Source organism: Diadema antillarum, unplaced genomic scaffold, assembly GCF_040938485.1.
Source record: "Diadema antillarum isolate AM-2024a unplaced genomic scaffold, OU_Dant_1.0 seq00001905_RagTag, whole genome shotgun sequence".
NCBI classification, from domain to species: domain Eukaryota; kingdom Metazoa; phylum Echinodermata; class Echinoidea; order Diadematoida; family Diadematidae; genus Diadema; species Diadema antillarum.
In genome coordinates, this window is record NW_027272571.1 from 279,102 (window position 1) to 301,083 (window position 21,982).

The 21,982-nt window shown below is 38.7% G+C and overlaps 1 protein-coding gene across 1 annotated transcript; it reads left to right on the forward strand.

The window, feature by feature from the left end:
• Positions 1-121: 121 nt before the first annotated feature.
• On the forward strand, positions 122-20,021 carry LOC139713104 (transmembrane protein 62-like). Its single transcript, XM_071624860.1, has 15 exons — positions 122-223; positions 3,787-4,025; positions 5,192-5,312; positions 5,589-5,714; positions 6,829-6,874; positions 8,490-8,637; positions 9,057-9,184; positions 9,611-9,739; positions 10,336-10,491; positions 10,958-11,120; positions 14,800-14,910; positions 15,462-15,546; positions 16,461-16,559; positions 17,780-17,898; positions 19,362-20,021. The coding sequence occupies exons 2-15, from the start codon at positions 3,834-3,836 to the stop codon at positions 19,725-19,727; spliced, it is 1,989 nt and encodes a 662-aa protein (XP_071480961.1). The 5' UTR covers positions 122-223; positions 3,787-3,833; the 3' UTR covers positions 19,728-20,021.
• Positions 20,022-21,982: the final 1,961 nt, after the last annotated feature.

The following is a 21,982-nucleotide window of genomic DNA, read 5'->3' on the forward strand; positions in this document are numbered from 1 at the left end:
GGGTCGCACCCAGCACAACGTAACGCGCTGCATGCTTGCTTCTCATCCCCTCACCTTTGACTTTGTGATGCTCCCACATCAGTCCCGCTTGTACATTCCTACGCACGCACCTGATCCTCTTCTATTTTTGAGCCTGTCGCCGCCGGGCCGTCTGATGAAACCTCAAACAGACAAGACTAAGAGTAAGACTGAAGAGGAAAGGACAGGGTTCTTTAATAAGAAGGTTTGTTCTTGATCTTTGGTTCTTTAGAAATGTCTTGCTTGAAGGAAGGAGGCGCAGCCCCCATCCCCAGCCAGGAGGCCACAATGCGAAGGCCAAGAATGTAAAGCCAATGGCTGTATAGTGTATGCCAATGACAATGTATGTCTTTGTATGTGGAATCTATGTAACGTTTAATAGACCTAGAGTAACTGCGTCAGTAAGCGGCCGTGCAGCCGTTCGCGGCAGGTACAACATACACGGTAATATACAGCTAAACACAGCATTGCACTGTCACATGCACACTACACATATACTAACACACTAGCAATCAACAAAAACCAACCGATAAAATGGGCACGATCTCTGACGAAAGTGAAATTTTCTCACCTAAATGACATCATATCGCATCCAAAATGAAATTTTCGGTACTTCTTAACATAACAGTTAAGAAACAATGGTCCAAGAAACTGGATTTTTTGTCGTTTTCTCGATGTTCATGGATTTTGAAAACATATCCTCACGTAAAATAGAACTTTCGCGAGCCGATGTGGGCCGCCATTTTTTTCGGAAAGTGGATGTTACCATCGAAAAAAAATGAGAAAAACACGAGAAAGACATCAACAACACCGCCAGAATTGCGATCTTGTTTGCGGCCAATGCATGTGCGCACGCTATTTTCACGTGCTTTCGCAATGGGAATTGGCGCTTACGCAATGTACGCGAGACATGTGAAGGCGTTCAGCTAAAGATCGCGGAGCACGCGCGTATTGCATAGGGATTGTACATCGTGCCGCAAGCAGAAATACTACGTCGCATATCGCCCTTATCGGCGAAAATTGTGTCGGGTTTTGCCCTGGTAAATCATGAAAACTGCGTTGGTCAATGGTAAATTTCTTTCATGAAAACAATTGCGTTAATGAATAATCTTGTCTATGATATATGAAATGGTTGAAAATAATTTACCTGATTTGTTTACAAGTTGGAAAAACCCTCAACAATGCTTAAACTGCCGCAAACGGGATATTTTACTCTATGTATTTATGCCAATTGCAAGTAGATGTAAATTTATTAAAAGCCAATGTATGTAGCAATTATGCCTGAAGGAGTCCTCGCCTCATCTGGAATTAGACAAGAATCAGAAAAACAAGCGCAGTTGGCCCTACTACTCTACGTACTAGCTACCGGCCTTTTACTGCAACCAGCGCTGTGTGAAGGAGCGCCCTGGGGTTACTAGCGTCAATTACCGTATGGTCGCTACTTGTGTGTAATTCTTATACACGTCCGGGCTGGCGAACTAATAATGTAATATCGACACTGAATTAGTTCGCCGCCCAAAGCCTGCCACATATTATTAGCGTGTGTGTTATACATACGCTTCAATGAAGGAGGCATTGTCGGTCAACGCGTTTGAAAATCTCCCTTAATCTGCCACCTGAAATCCATTCTAAATCAAAAACATCCTCGCATTAAAAATGGTTTTATCACCTGTTACATATGGTAAAATATATTTTGATTACAATTATTTGTGTTTTTACGGAGGAAAAAGGTGAATTACGATTCATACGAATGTATTTTGAGAGTGATGAAAATCTGTCGCCCAACCTGATCTCCGATCGCGGCGCGCGTTACATGTGATGTGAATGTCTGGCGACCTTACCGCAGTGGCGACCATACCGTAATTGACGTTAGTAATAGTATACTTGGCTTGGGTGACCCGCACCTCGTCATACTCAATGTTTATTCATATTTGAATCACATTTTATTACTGAAATTCTATGAAATCCCACTCAAATTCAGGAAATATGCTGAAGATTCCAACAGAATCAAAAGTTCACTGATTGATACCAACCGGAAATTTGCAGCTATCGTCGTCAAACACGAACTGATGAGCGATGCGGAATAGTTGTGCGCTAAGGAAGGGGCCCGCAACTCGTCACCTGTGCTCCCATAGACAAAGCACGTAAAAGACGTGTGCGGGTGACCGTGAGGCTCCCATAGTCAGACATAGACTACACATAAAAGATGCATGCGGGTGACCGTATTACACGTATTCCTAAGATAATATAAATGTCAGATTTTTGTGAAAAACTCTTCAGTTTTCACCACAACTTGCTTGGTTGTGGTAGTCCTGCCAAGTTTCAAGCGTACTGAACACAGTCCTAGGCAAAAATGATTGTTCAGTGCGCTCGTAACGATTTTGAACAGGGTGACGGTATTCGGGCCCCTGGCGAGGTGCGGGCACCTCACTATACTACTACTACTAACGTTAGTAAATTTACTAATTATACTAGGATCTTTGTTATAACTGCGAACAGCAGCCCCATACGCTATGCATATGGGGCTGCTGGTTGCAGTTATGATGGGGGTTAGGTTTCCGGACACTTAAGTTCGCGCATGAAAAACTTGCCTATTTTACACACAGAATATGCACCCTTTACCTCAAAGACTTCATATAGACTCCTCATATAATACTAGACAACATTCTGTGAAAACGGCGTGAGAATTAACCTGCTAAATCATTGGATTTCCCCTTCAATGTGACTCAATGTACGCGTCCGGTCCCACAACGCTTGGTCATACTACTACTAGTACGGTACTAGTAAGTAGACTAGGTTTATTCTAAATTCTACTAGTACTAGATCTAAATTTACTCGTGCTACTGTCAGTACTTTTTTTGTTAGCAACTGTGGACTTCGATTGAGCATAGATGCTGGTGTGCTTTTTAAAGTACGGTATGTTGTCGGTAGACCTTATTTAAGTGATATTACGTTTACAGTCTGCAGCTAGCTCTGCTGCTGGTATGGTTCCAATCTACAATTGTACATTCTATGTTTTTATTTACACAAACAGCTGAACTGGCTCTTTTTGATATTTGTAGCCGATTGCTTGAGAGATGTGGCTTTAGTAACGCATATCATTTGTATCGTCAGGGCGGTACCTCGGGATTGGATGGGACCCTCCTTGACCTTGTCTACCGCAGTACCTGTAAAATTTTAGACCGATTACTTCCTGTATCATTGACAAGAAGGGAGTAATGAACAAGAAGATTTTTCCACCACTGTACTGCACTCACAGGGGACCTGACTCTCCACTCGCTCCTGGCTCCCGTACAGTGAACAAACAACCATTTTTAAGAGCGGAGAGTGAGACTATTAGATGTGAGTTGAGCTGCCCTGGCCTTGGTCGCAACGATGTCCAGTACACTCCCATTATAACAAACACAGTTTATACTGGTAAAACACAGTTCACAGCGAAGTAAAATTTCAGGTCCTAGACTTCAGAATAACTATCTAGACTTTATTCTACATTAATGTTTAGTTTTCTTAGTGAAATTTTCATATTACTATATATATATATATATATATATATATATATATATATATATATATATATATTTATATTACTTTGTTATGACAGGACTGTCCTGTACAGAAATGACATCAGATACGTCGACATACTGCTCATCAGTAACTAATGTAAATCCTGAATGTCTACACTTCAGCCTGTTTGATAGAAATCAAGCTATATATCCCTTCCATTATTGTTTTGATGTTATGTTTCCTTGCTCTTCTGTTCATTTATAGGCCCGACAGTAGTTGTCAAACGCAGTGCCTCAAGTCTGTGAGTCGTCATGTGGCAAATCCAAAGTAAAACCGCTTCGGCATGTGCTGTGCTAGTGATGGCAGTTGTGGCGTGCTGTGTCCTTGCAAAGGCCGTTCACTACTTCACTATTCCTGTGCAATACACGGGTCCTCCACACCCACGATCTGACCTTGCACCGTATCCAGGAGATGGCCCAGATAACCTATTTTGGTTTGTGCAGGTACATTGTATGTGGTGAATTTTTTATGATACTAGATGTCTGTCTTTTCTGCGAGTCAGAGTGGTGGAAGAAGTGTTAATACAGAATGTCTGTTCATTGCTGTTTGAAGTAGTATGGATGGAGATGAGTCAGGCTTCTATAAATTTTCCAAAAGTAGCATTACAAAGTTGCACTGTGGTAAAATATTCTGTGATTTTAATGCCAAGTTAGCATTTAGCATCTAACAGCTATGACCATTTTTGCATAGAAAGGAAATGGAAAAAATCTACAAGAGAGAGGTGTCATAGACATCTATTTCAACTGCCCAGTGGACACAAGAGTTGTATGAGAAATACTGCACTGAAATATAAAAGGTAAATAAAAAGTTGTCTAATTTTGTTTAAATTTTAGTGTCCGATGCGTTGATATTGTTACTTGCTTGAAAGATAGCTTTCTTGATCAGGTAAATTCACTAGTAGCAGTTGCAGCAATGGCTTGTATATAGTGTACTGGGTATTTATTCAGGGAATGATTGTGACCTAAAAGATTAACACAGTTAATCATTAGGCCCGGGGGCTGACATGAAGATTGTGTCGACTATATCCAGTGAAATTGATTCCACTTGTAAGGCACGTGGGATATTGTTTACTTGCAGATGTGATCTGTTGGTGGTAGTTGCTATGTGAAAATGAAAAAGTGGTATGAATGCCTTTCACAATATCTGTTGACCAGTTGGTTCTGTGATTTTGATTAGATCCCTACCTCTTGCTTTTCATTATGAAATTTGCGGCCCTGCTTCATCAGTGAGCTGGTATCATCTGTGATCAACTAGTATCCATTAAAGTAATGAGAAGGATCAGGTTTTAACATCCTTGTGTGGACTAATTATTCTTTAACTGACGTTCTTCATTCTATATGCATGTGTAATGAAAAAAAAGAAAGATTGTAGGTTCTTTTCTTTCCCCTTTCTACCTCGGTGTCATAGAGCAAATGTTGAGCCATGGTATGTCCTTACCTGATCTTTTGTTTTGCTTTGCTTTGTTTCTCTTCTTATAGCAGTAGCAGACATGTAAAATACGCACCAGCAGTTTTCTAATAGAAACTCTCTGGGTATAATCTATGTGCTAATACAGTGAAATTTGCTATCCACATTGTACTGTTTTCAACTTTTCTCTTATTTCTTCCAGATATCTGATATACACCTCACAAGTGTGCCAAACGTAATGAAGGCTACCAGGGCGAGAGACTTCAAAATTTTCTGCACCGATTATCTCAAGATCATTCAGCCGACTCTTGTTCTTGCAACCGGTATGTGAAATTTATGAGTCCCTGAATGAGCAAAGCGGTTTATACTTGTCTGTCACCTTTCGAACATGCCAGACTATCAAAAAGCACGTCTCGGTCGATGTAAGAGTACAAATGTTATTAGCAGACAGGGCCGGTGGGATTGAGAACCAGGGGAAAACAAATGAAAAACTCAGATGTCACACAAGATTGTGTGAGGATCATTTCTTTCTGTTTAGTCGTGACGGAATGTTTATCATGATTCCTGATTCAACTGATGTTCTATGGTTTTTCCGGCAGGCGACCTGACTGACGGAGCACCAAATTCTTCGGAGAACATCGAGGACTGGCTGATGTACCACAAAGTCCTGCAAGAGGCAGAGCTACCCTACTCCATGATCTGGCTGGATGTCAGAGGGAACCATGGTAAGGCTTGACTTCAAACAGGAACTGTTCACCTCGTTAAGGGTCATGACCCATTCTTGATAGCTTAACTCTCCAATGGCATGTGTTTGAATATCTTTGAAAGCCCAACATTAGTTGTGATGGCAAGAGTATGTGATATAAGAATCACGACCAAATTTCATGTTTAACAATAGACTGCTTCTGTAATGTTTTTGGATTTTATGCATGCTTTGTTAACAAAAGTTACCCTGAGCTACCACAAAGCTTGCCGGAGGCTTGCCCTACCTAGCAACAACTAAGCAAATTCCTGCCTATGGAACTTAAAGGCATTATTTACCATTTTCAGATGAAACAAAAACCTTGCTTTAGTGCTTCAAAATAGTTCTGAAATGTGAGTTCGGGATAGAAACAACCGATGTAAAAATGTAAATCAGTATAATTAATGTAAAGTATTGTTAAATATACAAAATGTGAACATTACTCGTAACAAAATTGTTTCTAGAATAAACCGTCTACTGTTATGGTTTGCTGAGAAAAATAGTGCAGAGCTGCCAAATCTCCTTGATTCTGCAGGAGTCTCCCTGATTCTGCAGGAGTCTCCCTGAAAATGTCAAAATCTGTTCATGTCTGAATAAGAGAATATTGAAATGTATGTAACACACAGATATCTCCCTGATTGCTGTGTGGAATCTCCCTGATTTGGATGTGGGGAATGTTGGCAGACCTGATAGTGGTATCTCCTTATATTTTAGGCTTTATTGTGAAATTTTTATATGGTAGGATTTTTGTGATACGACTGACCTATATACATGCATCAAATATGATTTATGATAACTTACAAAATTTTTAAATCACTGCTGCCAGTAGTAAATAGTAATGGGAAAGAGCAATTGAATGAAATGTCTTGTAACTAGACTATAAGAAAAGAACATCCATAACTTGTAATTAGTTACAGAAATGGTTTACTAGATGTTGCTAATTGTACATATTTTTGCATATTCATGCTTGATTTGAATGAGTTAGCTCACTTCTCCCTGAAAATTGAAGTATGATCCAGTCAGGATTGATAAGGAGGTATATGTATTTAAATGTAACATAATCATTTGTGTCATATATTTATTTGTCTCTATTACAGATAATTTCAATGTACCATCAGCTGAGCATACCAACAATCTTTTCAGGTTTGTCTTGTTTGGCTTTATATTAATTCCATCACTTCACTTGAGAAATCAACGAGGAAGTTGTCTTGAATTATGCTTATCATTTGAAACCAATATATCAGTGCAATCTTGGCAAAATTTAGCAAACGCGAGACACTTAAGACGTACTGTATTTAATACGTCATCTTGCGTTGCATCCTATTGTCATCCAAGATATAATTCTTTGTCATATGATTTGATAACAAGTGTTGAATAATGCTCCCTAGTTGTCTTCTTGTTGCAAAAAACTCACAAAAAACTTAAGATCAAGACAGCACAGCTGTGATTTTTGTTGAGTTTGAATGGATAGGCAGGGACTGCCCCTGTCTTGCATAATGAGTCAGAACACAGTGTTCTAGATTTACCTCAATTTGACATATGCAGATCACTTTTATATGAAGAAAAGCAGACAACAGGAGTGAAATTTGTGTGAGGTCGGGAATATTATTCAAGCATTGTCGCAAATGTGAATGGTAGCTATTTTTTAGATGCCCGCCAGACACCATATCAGGTGATGTACTTACATTCAAATGGTGATAGCATTCCTCATATTGGTGAGTTTACATTCAAATTTTCTTTATGCGGCAAAATCCCCTCTCACATTTTATCACCATTCTGTCTTTCTTTTGCAGACAGTCTTACATTTACCTGGGTAGGGATGTTCCAAACATCTCATGATCTGTAGTGGTAATATCCCACAGTTGTATTAAGTCTATTATCTTTCAAATAGAAGATAGAAGTTACTTCCGATGATTCAAATAATACCTTTCCCTCTTCTCTACCATGTTAAATTCAACAAGCAAACTGTAGAACACTTAAAGGGAGGGTACAGTATTGGTGGAGATGAGAATTGGGCTTTTAACTTTCTGTGAGATGCCAAGAAAACACTTATGATATAGTATAGAGCATACCATTTTAAGAGGAATTCAAAGCTTATTTGATGAAAATCAGGTTTGGAATGAGTGAAACATCCAAAAACAAAGTAAAACAAAGCAATCGTAATAAAGTGTGGGTCCCACACTTTTTGAGAATCGCTCTATTTTGGATATCTCAGCCATTTCAAAACCAATTTTCATCAAATAAACATTGAATTACTCATAGAATTACATGCTCTTTCATATTTCATAAGAGGTTTCTCATTATCTCACCAAGAAATGTTAGAAACCTGAAATTAGGTCTCAACCAAAACTATACAATCCCTTTAATCCCTGATTTTGATGTGTCATGTACCTAACGGTTTTATCATCAAATGTAGATAATGTGTTCAAGCTTGTAAGGAAGTGAAAGAGTATCGTGTAAAGCATTTCAGTGGACTGTGTCCATTGGCACAGGGAGTATATAAAGTTATGGCAGTGTACATGCTACAGTTGAAAATATGTATTAAAAGGGCATAGTTAAAGAAAAAAAAAGATTTTGCAAGGTATGTACATAATGTACACTGTGTTCTGGTACTACACTTAAATGTCACCTTTGCATGAAATTTCATTGAAATAGGGGGAGCTAAAAGCATTAAAAAAAGTGTTGTGACCTTGAAGATGGAATAAAGTATAGCTATGTACGAAAGCAGATTTCTTGTTCTGTGATTGGATTCCTTCAGACAATATTCGGTGCTGGGAGCTAAGGGAGACCAATCTTTCCTGCATGAACTACAGCTTCCATTCGGGACGTACTCCTTCATCTATGCAGAGGCCCTCCCTCACATCGGCCTCAAGAGGCCGTTCAACTTCTTTGGCATCCTGGACGATGTGAGTGCACTGCTTGATTGAAAGTTTCTGTGTTTAAATGGTCGACAAGGAAACAGTATGAATATGTAGGTGATGATACTGATGTTTAACAGAGCTTAATATTGATACTATTCAATAGGAGCAGAAACATCTGGAGCATGTTCAATGCCATAGGAATCGCAGCCTCCACCCTCGCACCCCAAAAAGAAATTCTCCAGACTGTACAATGCTCTTTCTATTTCACTTGTCAGTACTAATAGTTAGGAGTAAGCAGCTTTCTACACACACACAAAAAAAAAAAAAAAATCCACATATTGCAGATGATTTTATGTGTCTCATGTAAGCAATCAATCAACGAAGTCTTTCCAACAATCACCAGAAGAGTATTTGCAAACTATACGTGGATAAAAAGTCTTGCATGTTTTGTTCCCAAACACCAGCTGGACTTACACAGAATTCAGGCTCTCACAGACAGGTCTCTGGCGACACCAAGCAACCACACCATTTTCTTTGGACATTATCCAACGAATGTCATTTTGGCGCCCTCTAAGTTTCATACCATATTAAGGTAAGCTGCTAAGATTGAATTCCATGTGTGCAATATAAATATGTTTCTCTGTTGACGTCATTTGCTCCATGACCTATGCCACAGAGCAGATCTTTGTTTGCTAATACCTATTTCATGTTCTGAGAAGAATCAGATTCATGTACTTCTCAGGGAAGTCTTTTAAAGGCTAATAAAAAGGATGGGAATTGTAATGGATATTGGATATTGGATGTAGGATTTTTGGTTTGTTTTTGTTTGTTTGTTTTGTACATACATTGTATATCCTTGTTACAGTTCCATGCTGGAAGAAGTTCCTCCAAATTAAAAAAAAAGAAAAGAAAAATACGTGCTTCCTTATTTTATCTCACTCCTTTTTTCATCTCACTCCTTTTTTCTGCCTTGTTTTTCCTTACCTCCCTCCCCCCCCCCCCCCCCCCCCCCATTTAGTAATGGCATTGCATACTTGTGTGGGCACCTTCATGATTTAGACACCAAAAAAGGGGTGAATGAGATGTACGCATTGCAGCGGTACAACAGTCTTGAACTGGAGCTAGCAGACTGGAAGAAACACAGGAAGTGAGTATTTATTTTGTAAGTTTCATTCTGAGTAGGAAGAACTTTTGTAGGAAGCAATGATAGTGCTTGTCCTCTTGCTGAGACTACAGTGATATATTTCCAGACTCTGTTGGAATGCTGTGGTCCAGCACAGTCAGATTTCCTGGTTGCCAGTAGTGAAATTTTCTGATTTAAGAACTACTGAAAGTGAATCTCTGCAATTATTCAGTGATGATTCATCAGAGATTATTTTTTTTTTCTTTTGTTGCTCCGTATTGTTTTGAGCTGTGCTACTCCTCTTGTTTCACCAATGAAAATGTTGTACATGATTTATCTTTGGTGTGTCATCAAAATCAGATAGGAACCATTACTGTCGCCCTCATGGAATGCTTAGAGCTATTTCTCATACTGGATTGTTTTTAATGTTTTTTATTGTTAATTTTTTTTTTTACTTTTTTTCTTTATCCAAATAACCCATCCATCATTATACCACACTGATTTCTGAAATAGTTGATATGCTTGCATTCTTGTGGTGTGTGATATGTTTTAAAGACCCCCTCCCCAGTAGTGCAGACAGTCAAATCTTAATGATGCACAACCATGTTCAAATGACACAGGTATCGCATAATGGCATTCGACCATGACTTGCTGTCCTTCACCGATGTCCAGTTTGGACAGTGGCCCATAGTCCTGATCACTAATCCCAAGGCCGCCCGCTTCCTGGCACCAGCCCATGAGCCAGTTGGCAAGATGCGGCACTCATCTCACATCAGGTAAAGCAGGGAGATGGGGAGGGGCTGTAACGTTGCCATGTTTTTGGCAGATGTAGAACGGAAGTAAAAGGGAGGTCTCCTACGTGCGAGAGTCAAAACCTCAACCTACATAAAATCTGTTTTGCTTTTCTTAAAGAGCAGGGTAAAAAGCTGATACAGTAGACTAGTGCCATTTAAACAAAACTTGGGTGGTTTTTCTGAGTATCCCAGTCACTGTATAGTCAGTCCTCAACTAATAAATACAGAATAAGAGCTATTGCATGATTACATGTTTGAGATGGTTACTTTGACATGGGTCTACATACACTGTATCACTGTTTGATGGCTATGTTAAGATATTGTAATATACAATGAACTCAGAATGATTAAGAATCTTGTTGTGGCTTTTTGTTTAAAGTCCTTGTTTTGTTTGTTTTGTTGTTTTTGATCTGCCCCCTCCTGTGTCCTCTTCCTGTGGGAAGAGTAGATTTCTGGTCTTTTCGCCGGACCAAGTCAGTTATGCCAATGTAGAGATTGATGGGAGAGCTCTGGGTATGGCTGAGGCAGTGGATGGAGGACCTCTGTTTGTGATGCCATGGAAACCTGAGCTCTATGGCAACGGCCTGCATCGCATCTCAGTGACAGTCCGGGTGAGCAACCCTAGTTTTTGCCATTCGTGAACAGACACATCAAAATTACAAATTGACATAAAACATGCTCCTTATTCTCTTTGGGCATAAAGTGCTGTGATGCACTTGTTGTATTATACTGTACGAGCTGAAATTTTCGCGTACAGATATTTTTGCGAATCGCTACTTGGAGGACATTTTCGTGCGTTGTTATTTTTGCGGTTCAAAGACGATTCGCGAAATTCGCGAATTGTCAGCTCGTATACAGTAGTAGGTATCGCACTGATGTCATTGCACAAGAACTAAAACTAAGTAACAAAAATCCTCATCTCTTGGCCCAACATTTTTTTGGACAAGGAGATTCAATTTATGTGAAAGGATGTAACTAGGTGAAGCATTTTTTTGTGTGTGTGATATGTCAAGGAAAAACTAGTGTTGTCATAGATGCAGCTTGTAATTTATGTTAAGGTGATTTGACTTTGAGCTTGTACTTCCACATGTAATCATTGTTAAAGAGTGAATTTGTAATGCACTAGATGTTCACAGGTGCTTGCCGGGTTCAAGTGACTTGCTCTAGTTTTGCCAAATAGGTCATGTGATGAGCTCTAGAAAAAGAGTGCAGCATTTATTTTTAAGATATGTAAAGTAGATTGAATGAAAACTAATAGCTTGCTACCATTTTAAACATATATGCACATGCTCAAAACCCCACATGCAACATCTGAGAAAAGATGAAGGAATGCACCAGTCAGATAACACCCAAACACTGAGCTTTTTGTAGTGTTGTATTGTATTGACAGGGTTCATTATTGTGAGAAACTGGTGTGATTCAATGGATAAGACCACCGATTATCAACCGCAAGGTCCCTGGTTCGAGTACCCTGTTTGCAGAGGGTGTGCCTCTACACAAGCCACTTTATTCTCACAGCGTATTCCTTCAAAGGGCCTTCATAGGGGGTTTAAAACCATCTGTCACCATGTTTGCTACCTCATATAAAACATTCAGTGCTTCCTTAGTGGTCATATAAAAACAACAATTCAAACTAGAGAAGCACTCTGAGAGCGCAGACTTTTGCCAAGCGGCTCATTTCCACTACTGATCTTGTTCTTCCATAGAGATCAGTGATTTCCACCCACATATGCATGCTGAAAATCACCCGATTTCCCAATATAGAAGCCTTTTGTTACGTCATCAATTCCAGCTGCGCGGCACGCCTTGCCCTAGCAGAAACTAGAGCAGGCACTTAAGTGCTCGTATGCAAACCTCAAAAAATGCGCAGCTTGAACTCTGAAGTTCATTGCCCCTACCTGCCAAAATATCAAAAATCCTTCATAAACTCTGTAAAAATTCCTGGATCACTACCAAAATTTAATCATCTGATCCTTGTGTCATTCTCAGCCTTTCCTGTAAGTTTCATCCAAATCCGTGCACAACTTTTTGAGTTATTTTGCACACAGACAAACAAACAAACTAACGCTGATGAAAACATAACCTCCTCGCTTGGCGGAGGTCATTAAAATGTAAACAAATCAATTTTCTGTTGAGTGATAAAAATCAGCTAAACACTTCTATACCTTCTTGAGAATAATGATTTTTAGGTGATACGCTATCAGCGTATCACCTATTGTGATTGTCAAAATTTCTCTTTTTTTTATTCTTCTTTCTTTCTGCCACATTTTGTGTCGTCAATATCTCAACAATGACATTACGGAATAACATGACATTTTCAGTCAACATGTCTCATAACAATATCTAGCCACAATAAGGTTTTCATGACAGTAACATATCTATGACGTCATCTAGGCGCCATTTTGTGATTTTCGGACCTTGTCACATGATCGATCATAACTTCATAACCAGATATCATTTCTGTATCATTTTTGGTGGACATAAAGTTCAGGTCACGCTCTATCTTACATTTTAACGCTAGTTACCCAGGTCATCATTACGCGCGCAAACGCGCGCGTCAAAATTTTAAAAGGCTCAAAACGACTTCCCAATGGGAAATCTCGAAGTTTCAGACAATTTTAAGCGTTTCAAACATTTTTTCGCGTGCGCGTCCGTCCGCGCAATTTCGCGCGCAGAGGGCGTAACTAACATGAAAATGCAATTTTTTTGACTGATTTGGATTTCTGATACTTTGAGTAACAATATTCATTGATTTCCGATCGATTTTGACCTATAACAAAGGAATGCACTGGCGTCAAAGTTGAAATTCCGCGCGCGCGTCTTTCTGCATATATAGTGAAAAAACATGTCTTTGTTTATTTCGCCATAGCTCTTTAAATCGTCCAGTGACCCTATATTTCTATTGCATATTACAAAAGCATATGAATTGGAAATAACGTTTCAAGTACCAATATTTCCAGGAAAACTCATGACGTCATCATATCATCATCTGAAATCAAAAAAGTGGAATTAATTTTTTTGAGGTACTGTTTCTGACATTCATTTACTCGTATCTCTGTTGTTTAAGCTCAATATTATCCCAAATTCAGATATGTTGTACTTTGAACATTTGCCTTTTAAGTCCATGTCATGCTTTTGATATTTGATGACGTCATCATACCTTAAATTGTGATTAAAGGTAAAGACGCAAAATCAGACAAGTTTACGTGTATTGTCTATGGGAGGTGATTTTTTTTAAAACCATGCATTGACTTAACAACGTTTAAGCACCTTTATCTCAGCTGATTTTGCTTCATTTCCTCTGAAACTTTAGTATGTTGTAGCTGAGAAAATAAGCTGCAGTAATCATGCATTTTATTCTTTGAAATCTTCTCATCAGATTGACAATTTTGCAGTTTAAAACTGAAAATGAAAATGGAATGTGGACAAAACGATTCCTCATGTATCTTTCACATACATAAGTTTACGTTCCCCATATTTTCTCGTCGAGAGGTATGGCCGAGTGGATAAAGGCGACGTCTCAGAGACTTGAGGTTGCGGGTTCGAACCCCACAAGATCACGAAACAAAATACTTAGCTATTTTACTTTTTTTTTCTTCAATTTTGTATTACATATTCGTCCATGTAGAAATCACGTTCGTATATAAACGCACCTATACACACACACAGACACACACACACGCCATATCCCTCTTTTTTGTGTGTTGGAGACCACATTGCTTCGACTGCAGCAAAATTTTGCATGTTGACTTTGTCAAACCGATCATAGTATGTAATGACGACGACTGAGGTGTTGTACTTTGAACAATTGTCTTTGAAGACGATGTCATTGTTTTGTAATTTGATGACGTCATTACACTGAAAATTGTGATTAAAGGCAAGGTATCAAAACCAGCCGATTATAGGTTTTATGTCTGCGGGACGTATTTTTCCCAAGTTGCCAGAAATGGCATAGCGACCTCAGTCGTTACAAGGCCGCTTTTCCGTCTAGCAATGCAATAGATGTTCACACGGCCACGTTGGTTGAGTGGGCATTCACTTTCCCCCTGTTATATCTATACATTGGTTTTTTTTTTGTCTTACCATTTCCGTGGATGACCCGTGGCCGAGTGGTTACAGAAACGGTTTCGCATGCACGCTCAATATAACTTCAAGGTGCCTATATCACATTCTTTTCTTTGTCGATCACAGATGACTGTCATCTGATGACCACAAGCGTATCACCTAACTCGTCCTCAATGTGACGAGTTTTCATGTCTCGTTTTTTTTGCATTTGACGCTGATCCGCAGGATTCGGCTGACAGAGTCGGCGTAGCCAGCCACCAGTTCTCCCTGGATGGGAGCAGACCCGACCAGCCCTTTCTGCAGGCCTCTATCATCATGATGAATGCAGTTTTCTTTGTAAGCAATCTGTTTTTCTTTGCAAGTATTCTGTCCACTTCTGTGAGAAATTGAGAGCACAGTGCTTAACCTCCTCCCATGTGTTATCATTGTTTGGGTGAAAAAAAAATGATCAAAGGATATGTGTGCGATGAGAAAATTAAGAATTTTATGGTAAATATTCATCAGTTGCCTGAATGATTTAGATTGTTGTCATGAAATGGTGCACCATATAATACTGCATCATGATAAACCTGATAAAGTAGCAGCTGTTGTTTCACTGATTGATATTTTGAGATAAGAAATTCTAACTTGAATTACAGGAAATATAGGGGATTGTATGTAATGTTATAATAGTTGTACCAGTGGGCCCAAAATGAGAGCAGCTAAGTTTGTAGCTCTTAATTTATAAATGCTGTTTGAGAAAAAAATATATATATATCCCTTCAAGTACATAAAAAGACTAAAGACCATAAGAGATCATACTGATATTACTGTTAGGTGACTTAGGAATAAACTGCATTGCACTCTGTCTCACTGATTTACATATTTTCATCTATTTCTATTTTCAGTTTGTAGCCGTCATCATGGGTCTTGAGTGCTGCTGTGTGCTCCCCCTTCTCTTTGTCAGAAGATACACAGACGGGTCGAGTCTAGGTATGAGGCGCTTTGTGTAATGACTTCAATTTGCCCTTTCCATGCAGTGATTGAGTTTTCCGTGCTGTTTTGTTCTCAGCTTGTAGGTCTGCAGTCGGACAGTAGTTAAATTTCAAGTTGATTACTTGTTCAGTGTTGTTGCTTGACAATCAGACTTGGCATACATCTGTATGATGCCTTGTGTAGTTTTATATAAATGTCAGAATTGGCCTTTAGAGCTCTGTGAAGATGTGAGAACCCTCCACCACAGCCTTCACCTACTAAAAGTCATATTTCCACTTTCAACTGTAGGTATATTTCTTAATTTTCAGAAGGTAGATAGATGTAGGGCATGTCATGAGGTCAAGTTGTTCTGTGGACAAGTGTTGCTATGAATCCGAAAATATGATACACATAACTGAGCTGCAGAGAAACTACTGCTCAAGTGGAAAAGTACTTTTACTGCATTGTGTCACATACCCATTCTAGTGTTTGGAATACAGGTGAAGTGCAGCACATCTCTGATATTCATTAACCATGTGTGTGCTTTGAGTGCGAATTGGCACAGAAAACCCAATAGCATTGTATACACTGTCCAAAGTCCTAGGCATAGAAAAAGTTAATATTGTCTGCTCATTATGACCTCGGTACATGAAATGTAGAAGTAATAGCCCGCAAATTGTCAAAGTTAAGTTTGTTTGTATTAAGTATTTTTTTTTTTTGTAAACTTGGACAATATTCTTAAAAATAACAAGATATCATCACCTTTTCACCATTTTCATTTTTTGTCCATTGTGTACCGATATACATTTTTGGCAACGACAGAGTTCAAATTTGCATTATGTCTGTTTCCAACTGTTTCTATGGTCCGAGACGTGAGAATAAAATTAATCTGACGTGTACTTTCATTCTCATTGCCTACTCCCTGATCCAAGGTGCCTCTGCTTATCCCCTTCTGACGGGACTCTTACTTCTTGCTCACACCAGTGACGTCTTCTTCTGTCTGCTCATTATTGCAGTTTATCCGCTAATAGGTGAGAGGAGAATACTGTAAAAGTGGAAATTTTTGCGGTGTTGAAATTTTTGCTCATTTTGCAAAACCAGACACCAGCACAAAAATAAAAGCACATGAATATACTTGCTTGCTATATGTTCTAGTAGTTCTTGTCTTGATTCCGTGGAATTAAAAACATGCAAAACTCATCCTACCCAGCCGAGCGTGAAAAACCACTCATGCGAAAAATTACTCACGCGAAAATTTCCACTTTAACAATATTAAACTTTTTTTTTCTTTGTATGTAATTTGCAAAAGCAAATAGTAGTTAATTCAGGTGTCCATGCGTAGGGGAGTTCAAGTGAGGCTAATCAAATGGATTGCTGCTGCTGAGGAAAGGTAATATCCAGGAAAAACATATCCAAAGAAAAAACAGAAAGAAACAAAACTGTGAACTTCAACTGAAAGACAGACTACACTCTCATAGTTTGAGTGTGTTTGCAAGCTCCTCCCCCTTTTAACCTGTTGAGGACAAGCTGATTTTGCAGTAACATGCATTCCCCATAGACACCTGCCCAAGTGTACTCTGGACTAGTCTTCAACGGGTTAAGATAGATTAAAGGATTATTGGCATAATCTACAGCATCATGTTGGGCTTGTATCACCCAAAGCTTGCTGTAGTTTTCACAACAATAAATATGACAGCGCCCCAGCTGTTACATTTGATTTTTTAACCTTCTTCAGCAAGCAACCTAATATTAAAGGTCCTGTTTACCTTTGGGAGCAGTGATTTTAAAAATGTTCAAGATATCACATTTGATGCTTATGTGTAGGTCAGTTGTATCACAAAACATCCTACCATATAAAATTTTCACAATAAAGCCTAAAATATCAGGAGATATCACTATTTTTCTCACTAAACCATAACTGTAGACGGTTTAATCTGGAAACACTTTTATTATAACTATTGTTCACATTTTGTATATTTAACAATACTTAACATCGATTATACTGATTCAAATTTTTACATTGGTTGTTTCTATCCATAACTCACATTTAAGAACTATTTTGAAGCACTAAAGCTGGATTTTTGTTTCATCTGCAAATGGTAAGTTATGCCTTTAATTTTGAAACTGTTGTTGAAAATTGGCAACATCCCACAGGAAACTCCAAGAACAGCACTAGCAGTCCCTCGTCAGGTGTTGTGGAGTTCTGATTGGATCTCTCTGTACATTGACCTGTTTTCTATTTCTTCTACAGGTCCTTGGTTTCTGGGAGATGTCCTTGAGAACACACATGGTATCGTCACACTGTATGGAGTCTATGTGAAGGATACTTTCATTGGGGACAAATTCCCCATGTACTTCTTTGCCCATGATGTAAGTGTATAAATGACTCTGCTAGATTTTTAGGTGTATGTATGTGTGAATGCGTTTGAGTGTGTGAGAGTGAGTTTGCATGTGCAGATGTTTATAATTTCGCATAATTACATATATGTGACCGTGCACCTCAAAACGAACATAAAGTCGCACACACTGATTTTGCGTGAGGACTGAAAATAAGTGAAATGGGTCAACCTAGCCGAACTTGACTTTTTCATATTTTCTGAAAGAGCGGGTCTTCTTTTACATTATGCTAAAATATGGTATCATAAAAAGGGCAAGAGAGTGTGTTTTTTTAGCAATTTATCTCGAACATTTTTGGTAGAATAGTGTGATTAGGTGTGTCTTTAGAATCCCTTTTTCATTTCTGAAAAACCTTGTCCACACTCTTCACTTTCAACTCTAATAACTTTTGAAAGGGTAGTGCTACTGCTTTGAAAGTTGGCATTAATTATGGACAGAATGTGTTAATGAGGCAAGCTTAATTTCAGTTTAATCTGATAATCCTTTCATTGTTGTTACTCTGGTGGTTTACTTCCTGTTTTTTGTCCCATTCGTCGCACAGCCAGCACGGTTTGGTAAAGATTAAGCGCTTGAATAGACACTGTACTTCAGAGCCTCTTTTCTCAGTTCACACTTTTCCTGAGTTTGTGCTTTCTTTCCATTGTTTAGATAGGTCAGAAGAGTCCATTTGATTTGAATTATACATCATTTTAAAGCTTAAAGTCTGCTCTTTCAGGATATGGTCTTAACTAAAAATTCCTGTTTGACAACTTTTTGTTTGTTTTGAGGTGCAGGGTCACATATATGCAATGCATTTCTGTGGTTTTTCTTGTGCCAAAGCCAAATGAAATAAAGATAATGATGCAGTGGAGTCCCATTATAATGAAGTCCTCAGGACCAACATTTTTCTTTCATTAGTTCAAAATTTTGTTATAAGTGAACAAATAAACAATTAAAAAATATATAGAGAGGTTAATGTTGTGGCCTAAATGTTTTTTTTTTCGCTGTAACCGGAATTTTGTTTCAACCGTGTTCGTTTTAACGGGATGCATTGTATTTGTAACGATAATGATCTTGATGACGCTAATGACAATGAAAACAACATTCTTAATGATAATAATAATCATAATACAGTGCTCTCCCGTTACAGCAAACACAGGTATAGTGATATTCCGGTTACAACAAAGTAAAAATTCAGGTCCCAAAATTATCGCATATATATCTTTATAAACTTAATTTCTTCAGTTACAATGAAATTTGGATGTAAGTGAAAAAACTGCCGGTCCAGAGGATTTCGTTATAACCGGAGTGGACTGTAGTATTGATAAGAATTATGCTTTGCAAAAGAATTCCCAAGACATACTTCCATCATAATGTGAATCATTTGTCATCCATGCAAGTGCCGTCTTGGCAACTAGTGAGCAAAGCCAATATTCAACTTCATCCTACTTTTCCAGTTGGCGGAATTTCACATCCCTCTGACACTGTTCTGCATCCTTCACCTGTCACGAGCCCACCACCGCCTCCGCTCCAAGCAGGGCCACCACAACGGCGACAACCCGACGCGGAGCAGCCAGCGAGTGGCCGACGTTGTCCGCGTCATCATCAGCCTGTTCCCGCTCAAGGTGGCTCTGGCTCGAGCCCTGCAGACGTCGTGGGTGATGAGTCACTGGTATGGCTGGCTTGCCCTCCTTATCTCGCCCAAGTATGGCTGGACGTGTTTGGTGGGTGCATACGTGGGACTACGTTGCATCTACATTGGTGTCTATGGCGGACACATCGTCTCTCGCGTATACCATCCAAATGACAGTAGAGAAGGTTGACCGGAAGGATTAAAAAAGAAAAGAAAAGCAAGAAACATCAATCATATGACTTGCTGAAGGTGAAAGTTAAAAATTGCTGCATTGATGCCACTGATTTTGTCTACTTCAAGCTGTCACGGCAGGACATTCTTCCTCACTGAGCTGGACATACTGTATGGAGTGACGTGAATTTTAGCAATAATTGAAGTCTGGTAAGATACTCTATGGTGTCTTTCAAATTTGGTTTTGATATTATCACATGAGCGGGTCTCTTAGGTTCTAATAGGTCATGGTACTTGGTTAAAGTAAATATGGTAGATAGGTCTTTTGATAAAGTTAATGCTGCAGTTGTAATATGATTATTGGTAGCATGTTGTATGGTCTTTGCTGTGCCAGGTTAGCTGGAATTTAATGTCGCAGCTGCATAATTGCAATGATTTTGTGTCTTGTTTTTGTTTATTGATGTCACTTCGTGAAGGTGTTCGCAAATGTCGGTTTTTACAAGCATAGGTTACAGAGGTTACAGATAACTATGATACAAGGGAAGTCATGTGCTGAAGAACTTTCACTGGTTGATACCCTGAACACACAAATTGTGTGCCATTTCTGTGCATTCCAGAGCACTTATGATTTGATAAACATTGGGATACCAGTCACTGCTGGCATCATGCAGTGTCATCTAGGGAAAGCAGGGAACATGCGATGACATGACTTAAAGGACAAGTTCACCTTCATAGACATGCGGATTGAATGAATGCAGCAATATTAATAGAACACATCAACAAGAGTTTGAGGAAAATTGGACAATCCATTCAAATGTTATCAATTTTTGAAGTTTCTGCTCAGTCACTGCTGGATGAGAAGACTACCACAGCTTGTGATGTCACATGTGTACAACTATACAAAGAAAATATGAAGAAAATTCAACATATTTTCACTTTTCTTGCATAAAAAAAAAGAACACTTGACTTCTCTCTTTCAGAAGGCAAGGGGGAATAATATTACCCATAACATATGTCAGTGACGAGTGGAGGAAATGTGCACTTTTTTCAAAAAGGAAAATTTTGTGAGACTCTCTTTATATATTCCTTATAGCATTGTATGCATGTGACATCATTCACTGTGGTAGTCTTCTCATCCAGCAGTGACTATGCAGATACTTAAAAGATTCATAACTTTGGAACGGATCGACTGATTTCCCCCCAACTGTCACTGATGTGTTCTACTAGTGCTGCATTCACTCAATCTATATGTAACTTGTGTGTGATATATTGCAGCACACGAGGCTCCTTGTGGATGTTGCAATCACAATATGATTGAATACCATGAATGACCTCAGCCAATTTTAGGGTGCTGTGGGATTATATAGGAGCCTGTGTGAATTCTCTTTGTATGTTTGTACTCTCTGCCTGCAAACTGTGTGGTAGCATTGTAACTCATAAACCTTAGTCACATACTTGATATCACACACACCTACACTGTACACGCATCACAGACATACACATATCATACATTATTAAACCACAAAGACATCTATTTTATTCATTGATGGGAAAAATACTCACGCTCCAAATGTTGCTTTCTTTGAGTTTGATCCTACATGTATGTATTTCAAGCTTTTGACAATTGTAGACCTTCAAGTCATAAAACAATATCACACATAGCATATACGATTACTCCAAATGTAACTACTTGAATGTCGGTCATAATACAGCTTAAAAGGATAGTACAGTATTGGTGGAGATGAGAATTGGGCTTTTAATTTTTTGTGAGATACCAAGAAAACATTTATGATATAGTTTATTATGATAGTTATTATGATACAGAGCATACCATTTCAAGAGGAATTCAAAGTTTATTTGATGAAACTCGGGTTTGGAATGACTGAAACATCCAAAAACAAAGTAAAACAAAGCGATCGCAATGAAGTGTGGGTCCCACACTTTATTAGAATCATTCTTTTTTGGATATCTCAGCCATTTCAAAACCGATTTTCATCAAATAAACGTTGAATTCCTCATAGAATTACATGCTCTTTCATATTTCATAAGAAGTTTCTCATTATTTCACCAAAAAATGTTGGAAACCCGAAATTAGGTCTCAACCAAAACTGTACGATCCCTTTAACTGTCAACTCAAAAGAGTGCACTAAGGTAAAGAAGCATGTGTTACAAATACTTTCTGTTTTGCTTCACATTGCAGCAATACTAATCATGCTGGATTTGTTGAAGATTTAAAGCTGATGCTTGATGTGAAGTGTAGTCCTGTTTGACAAT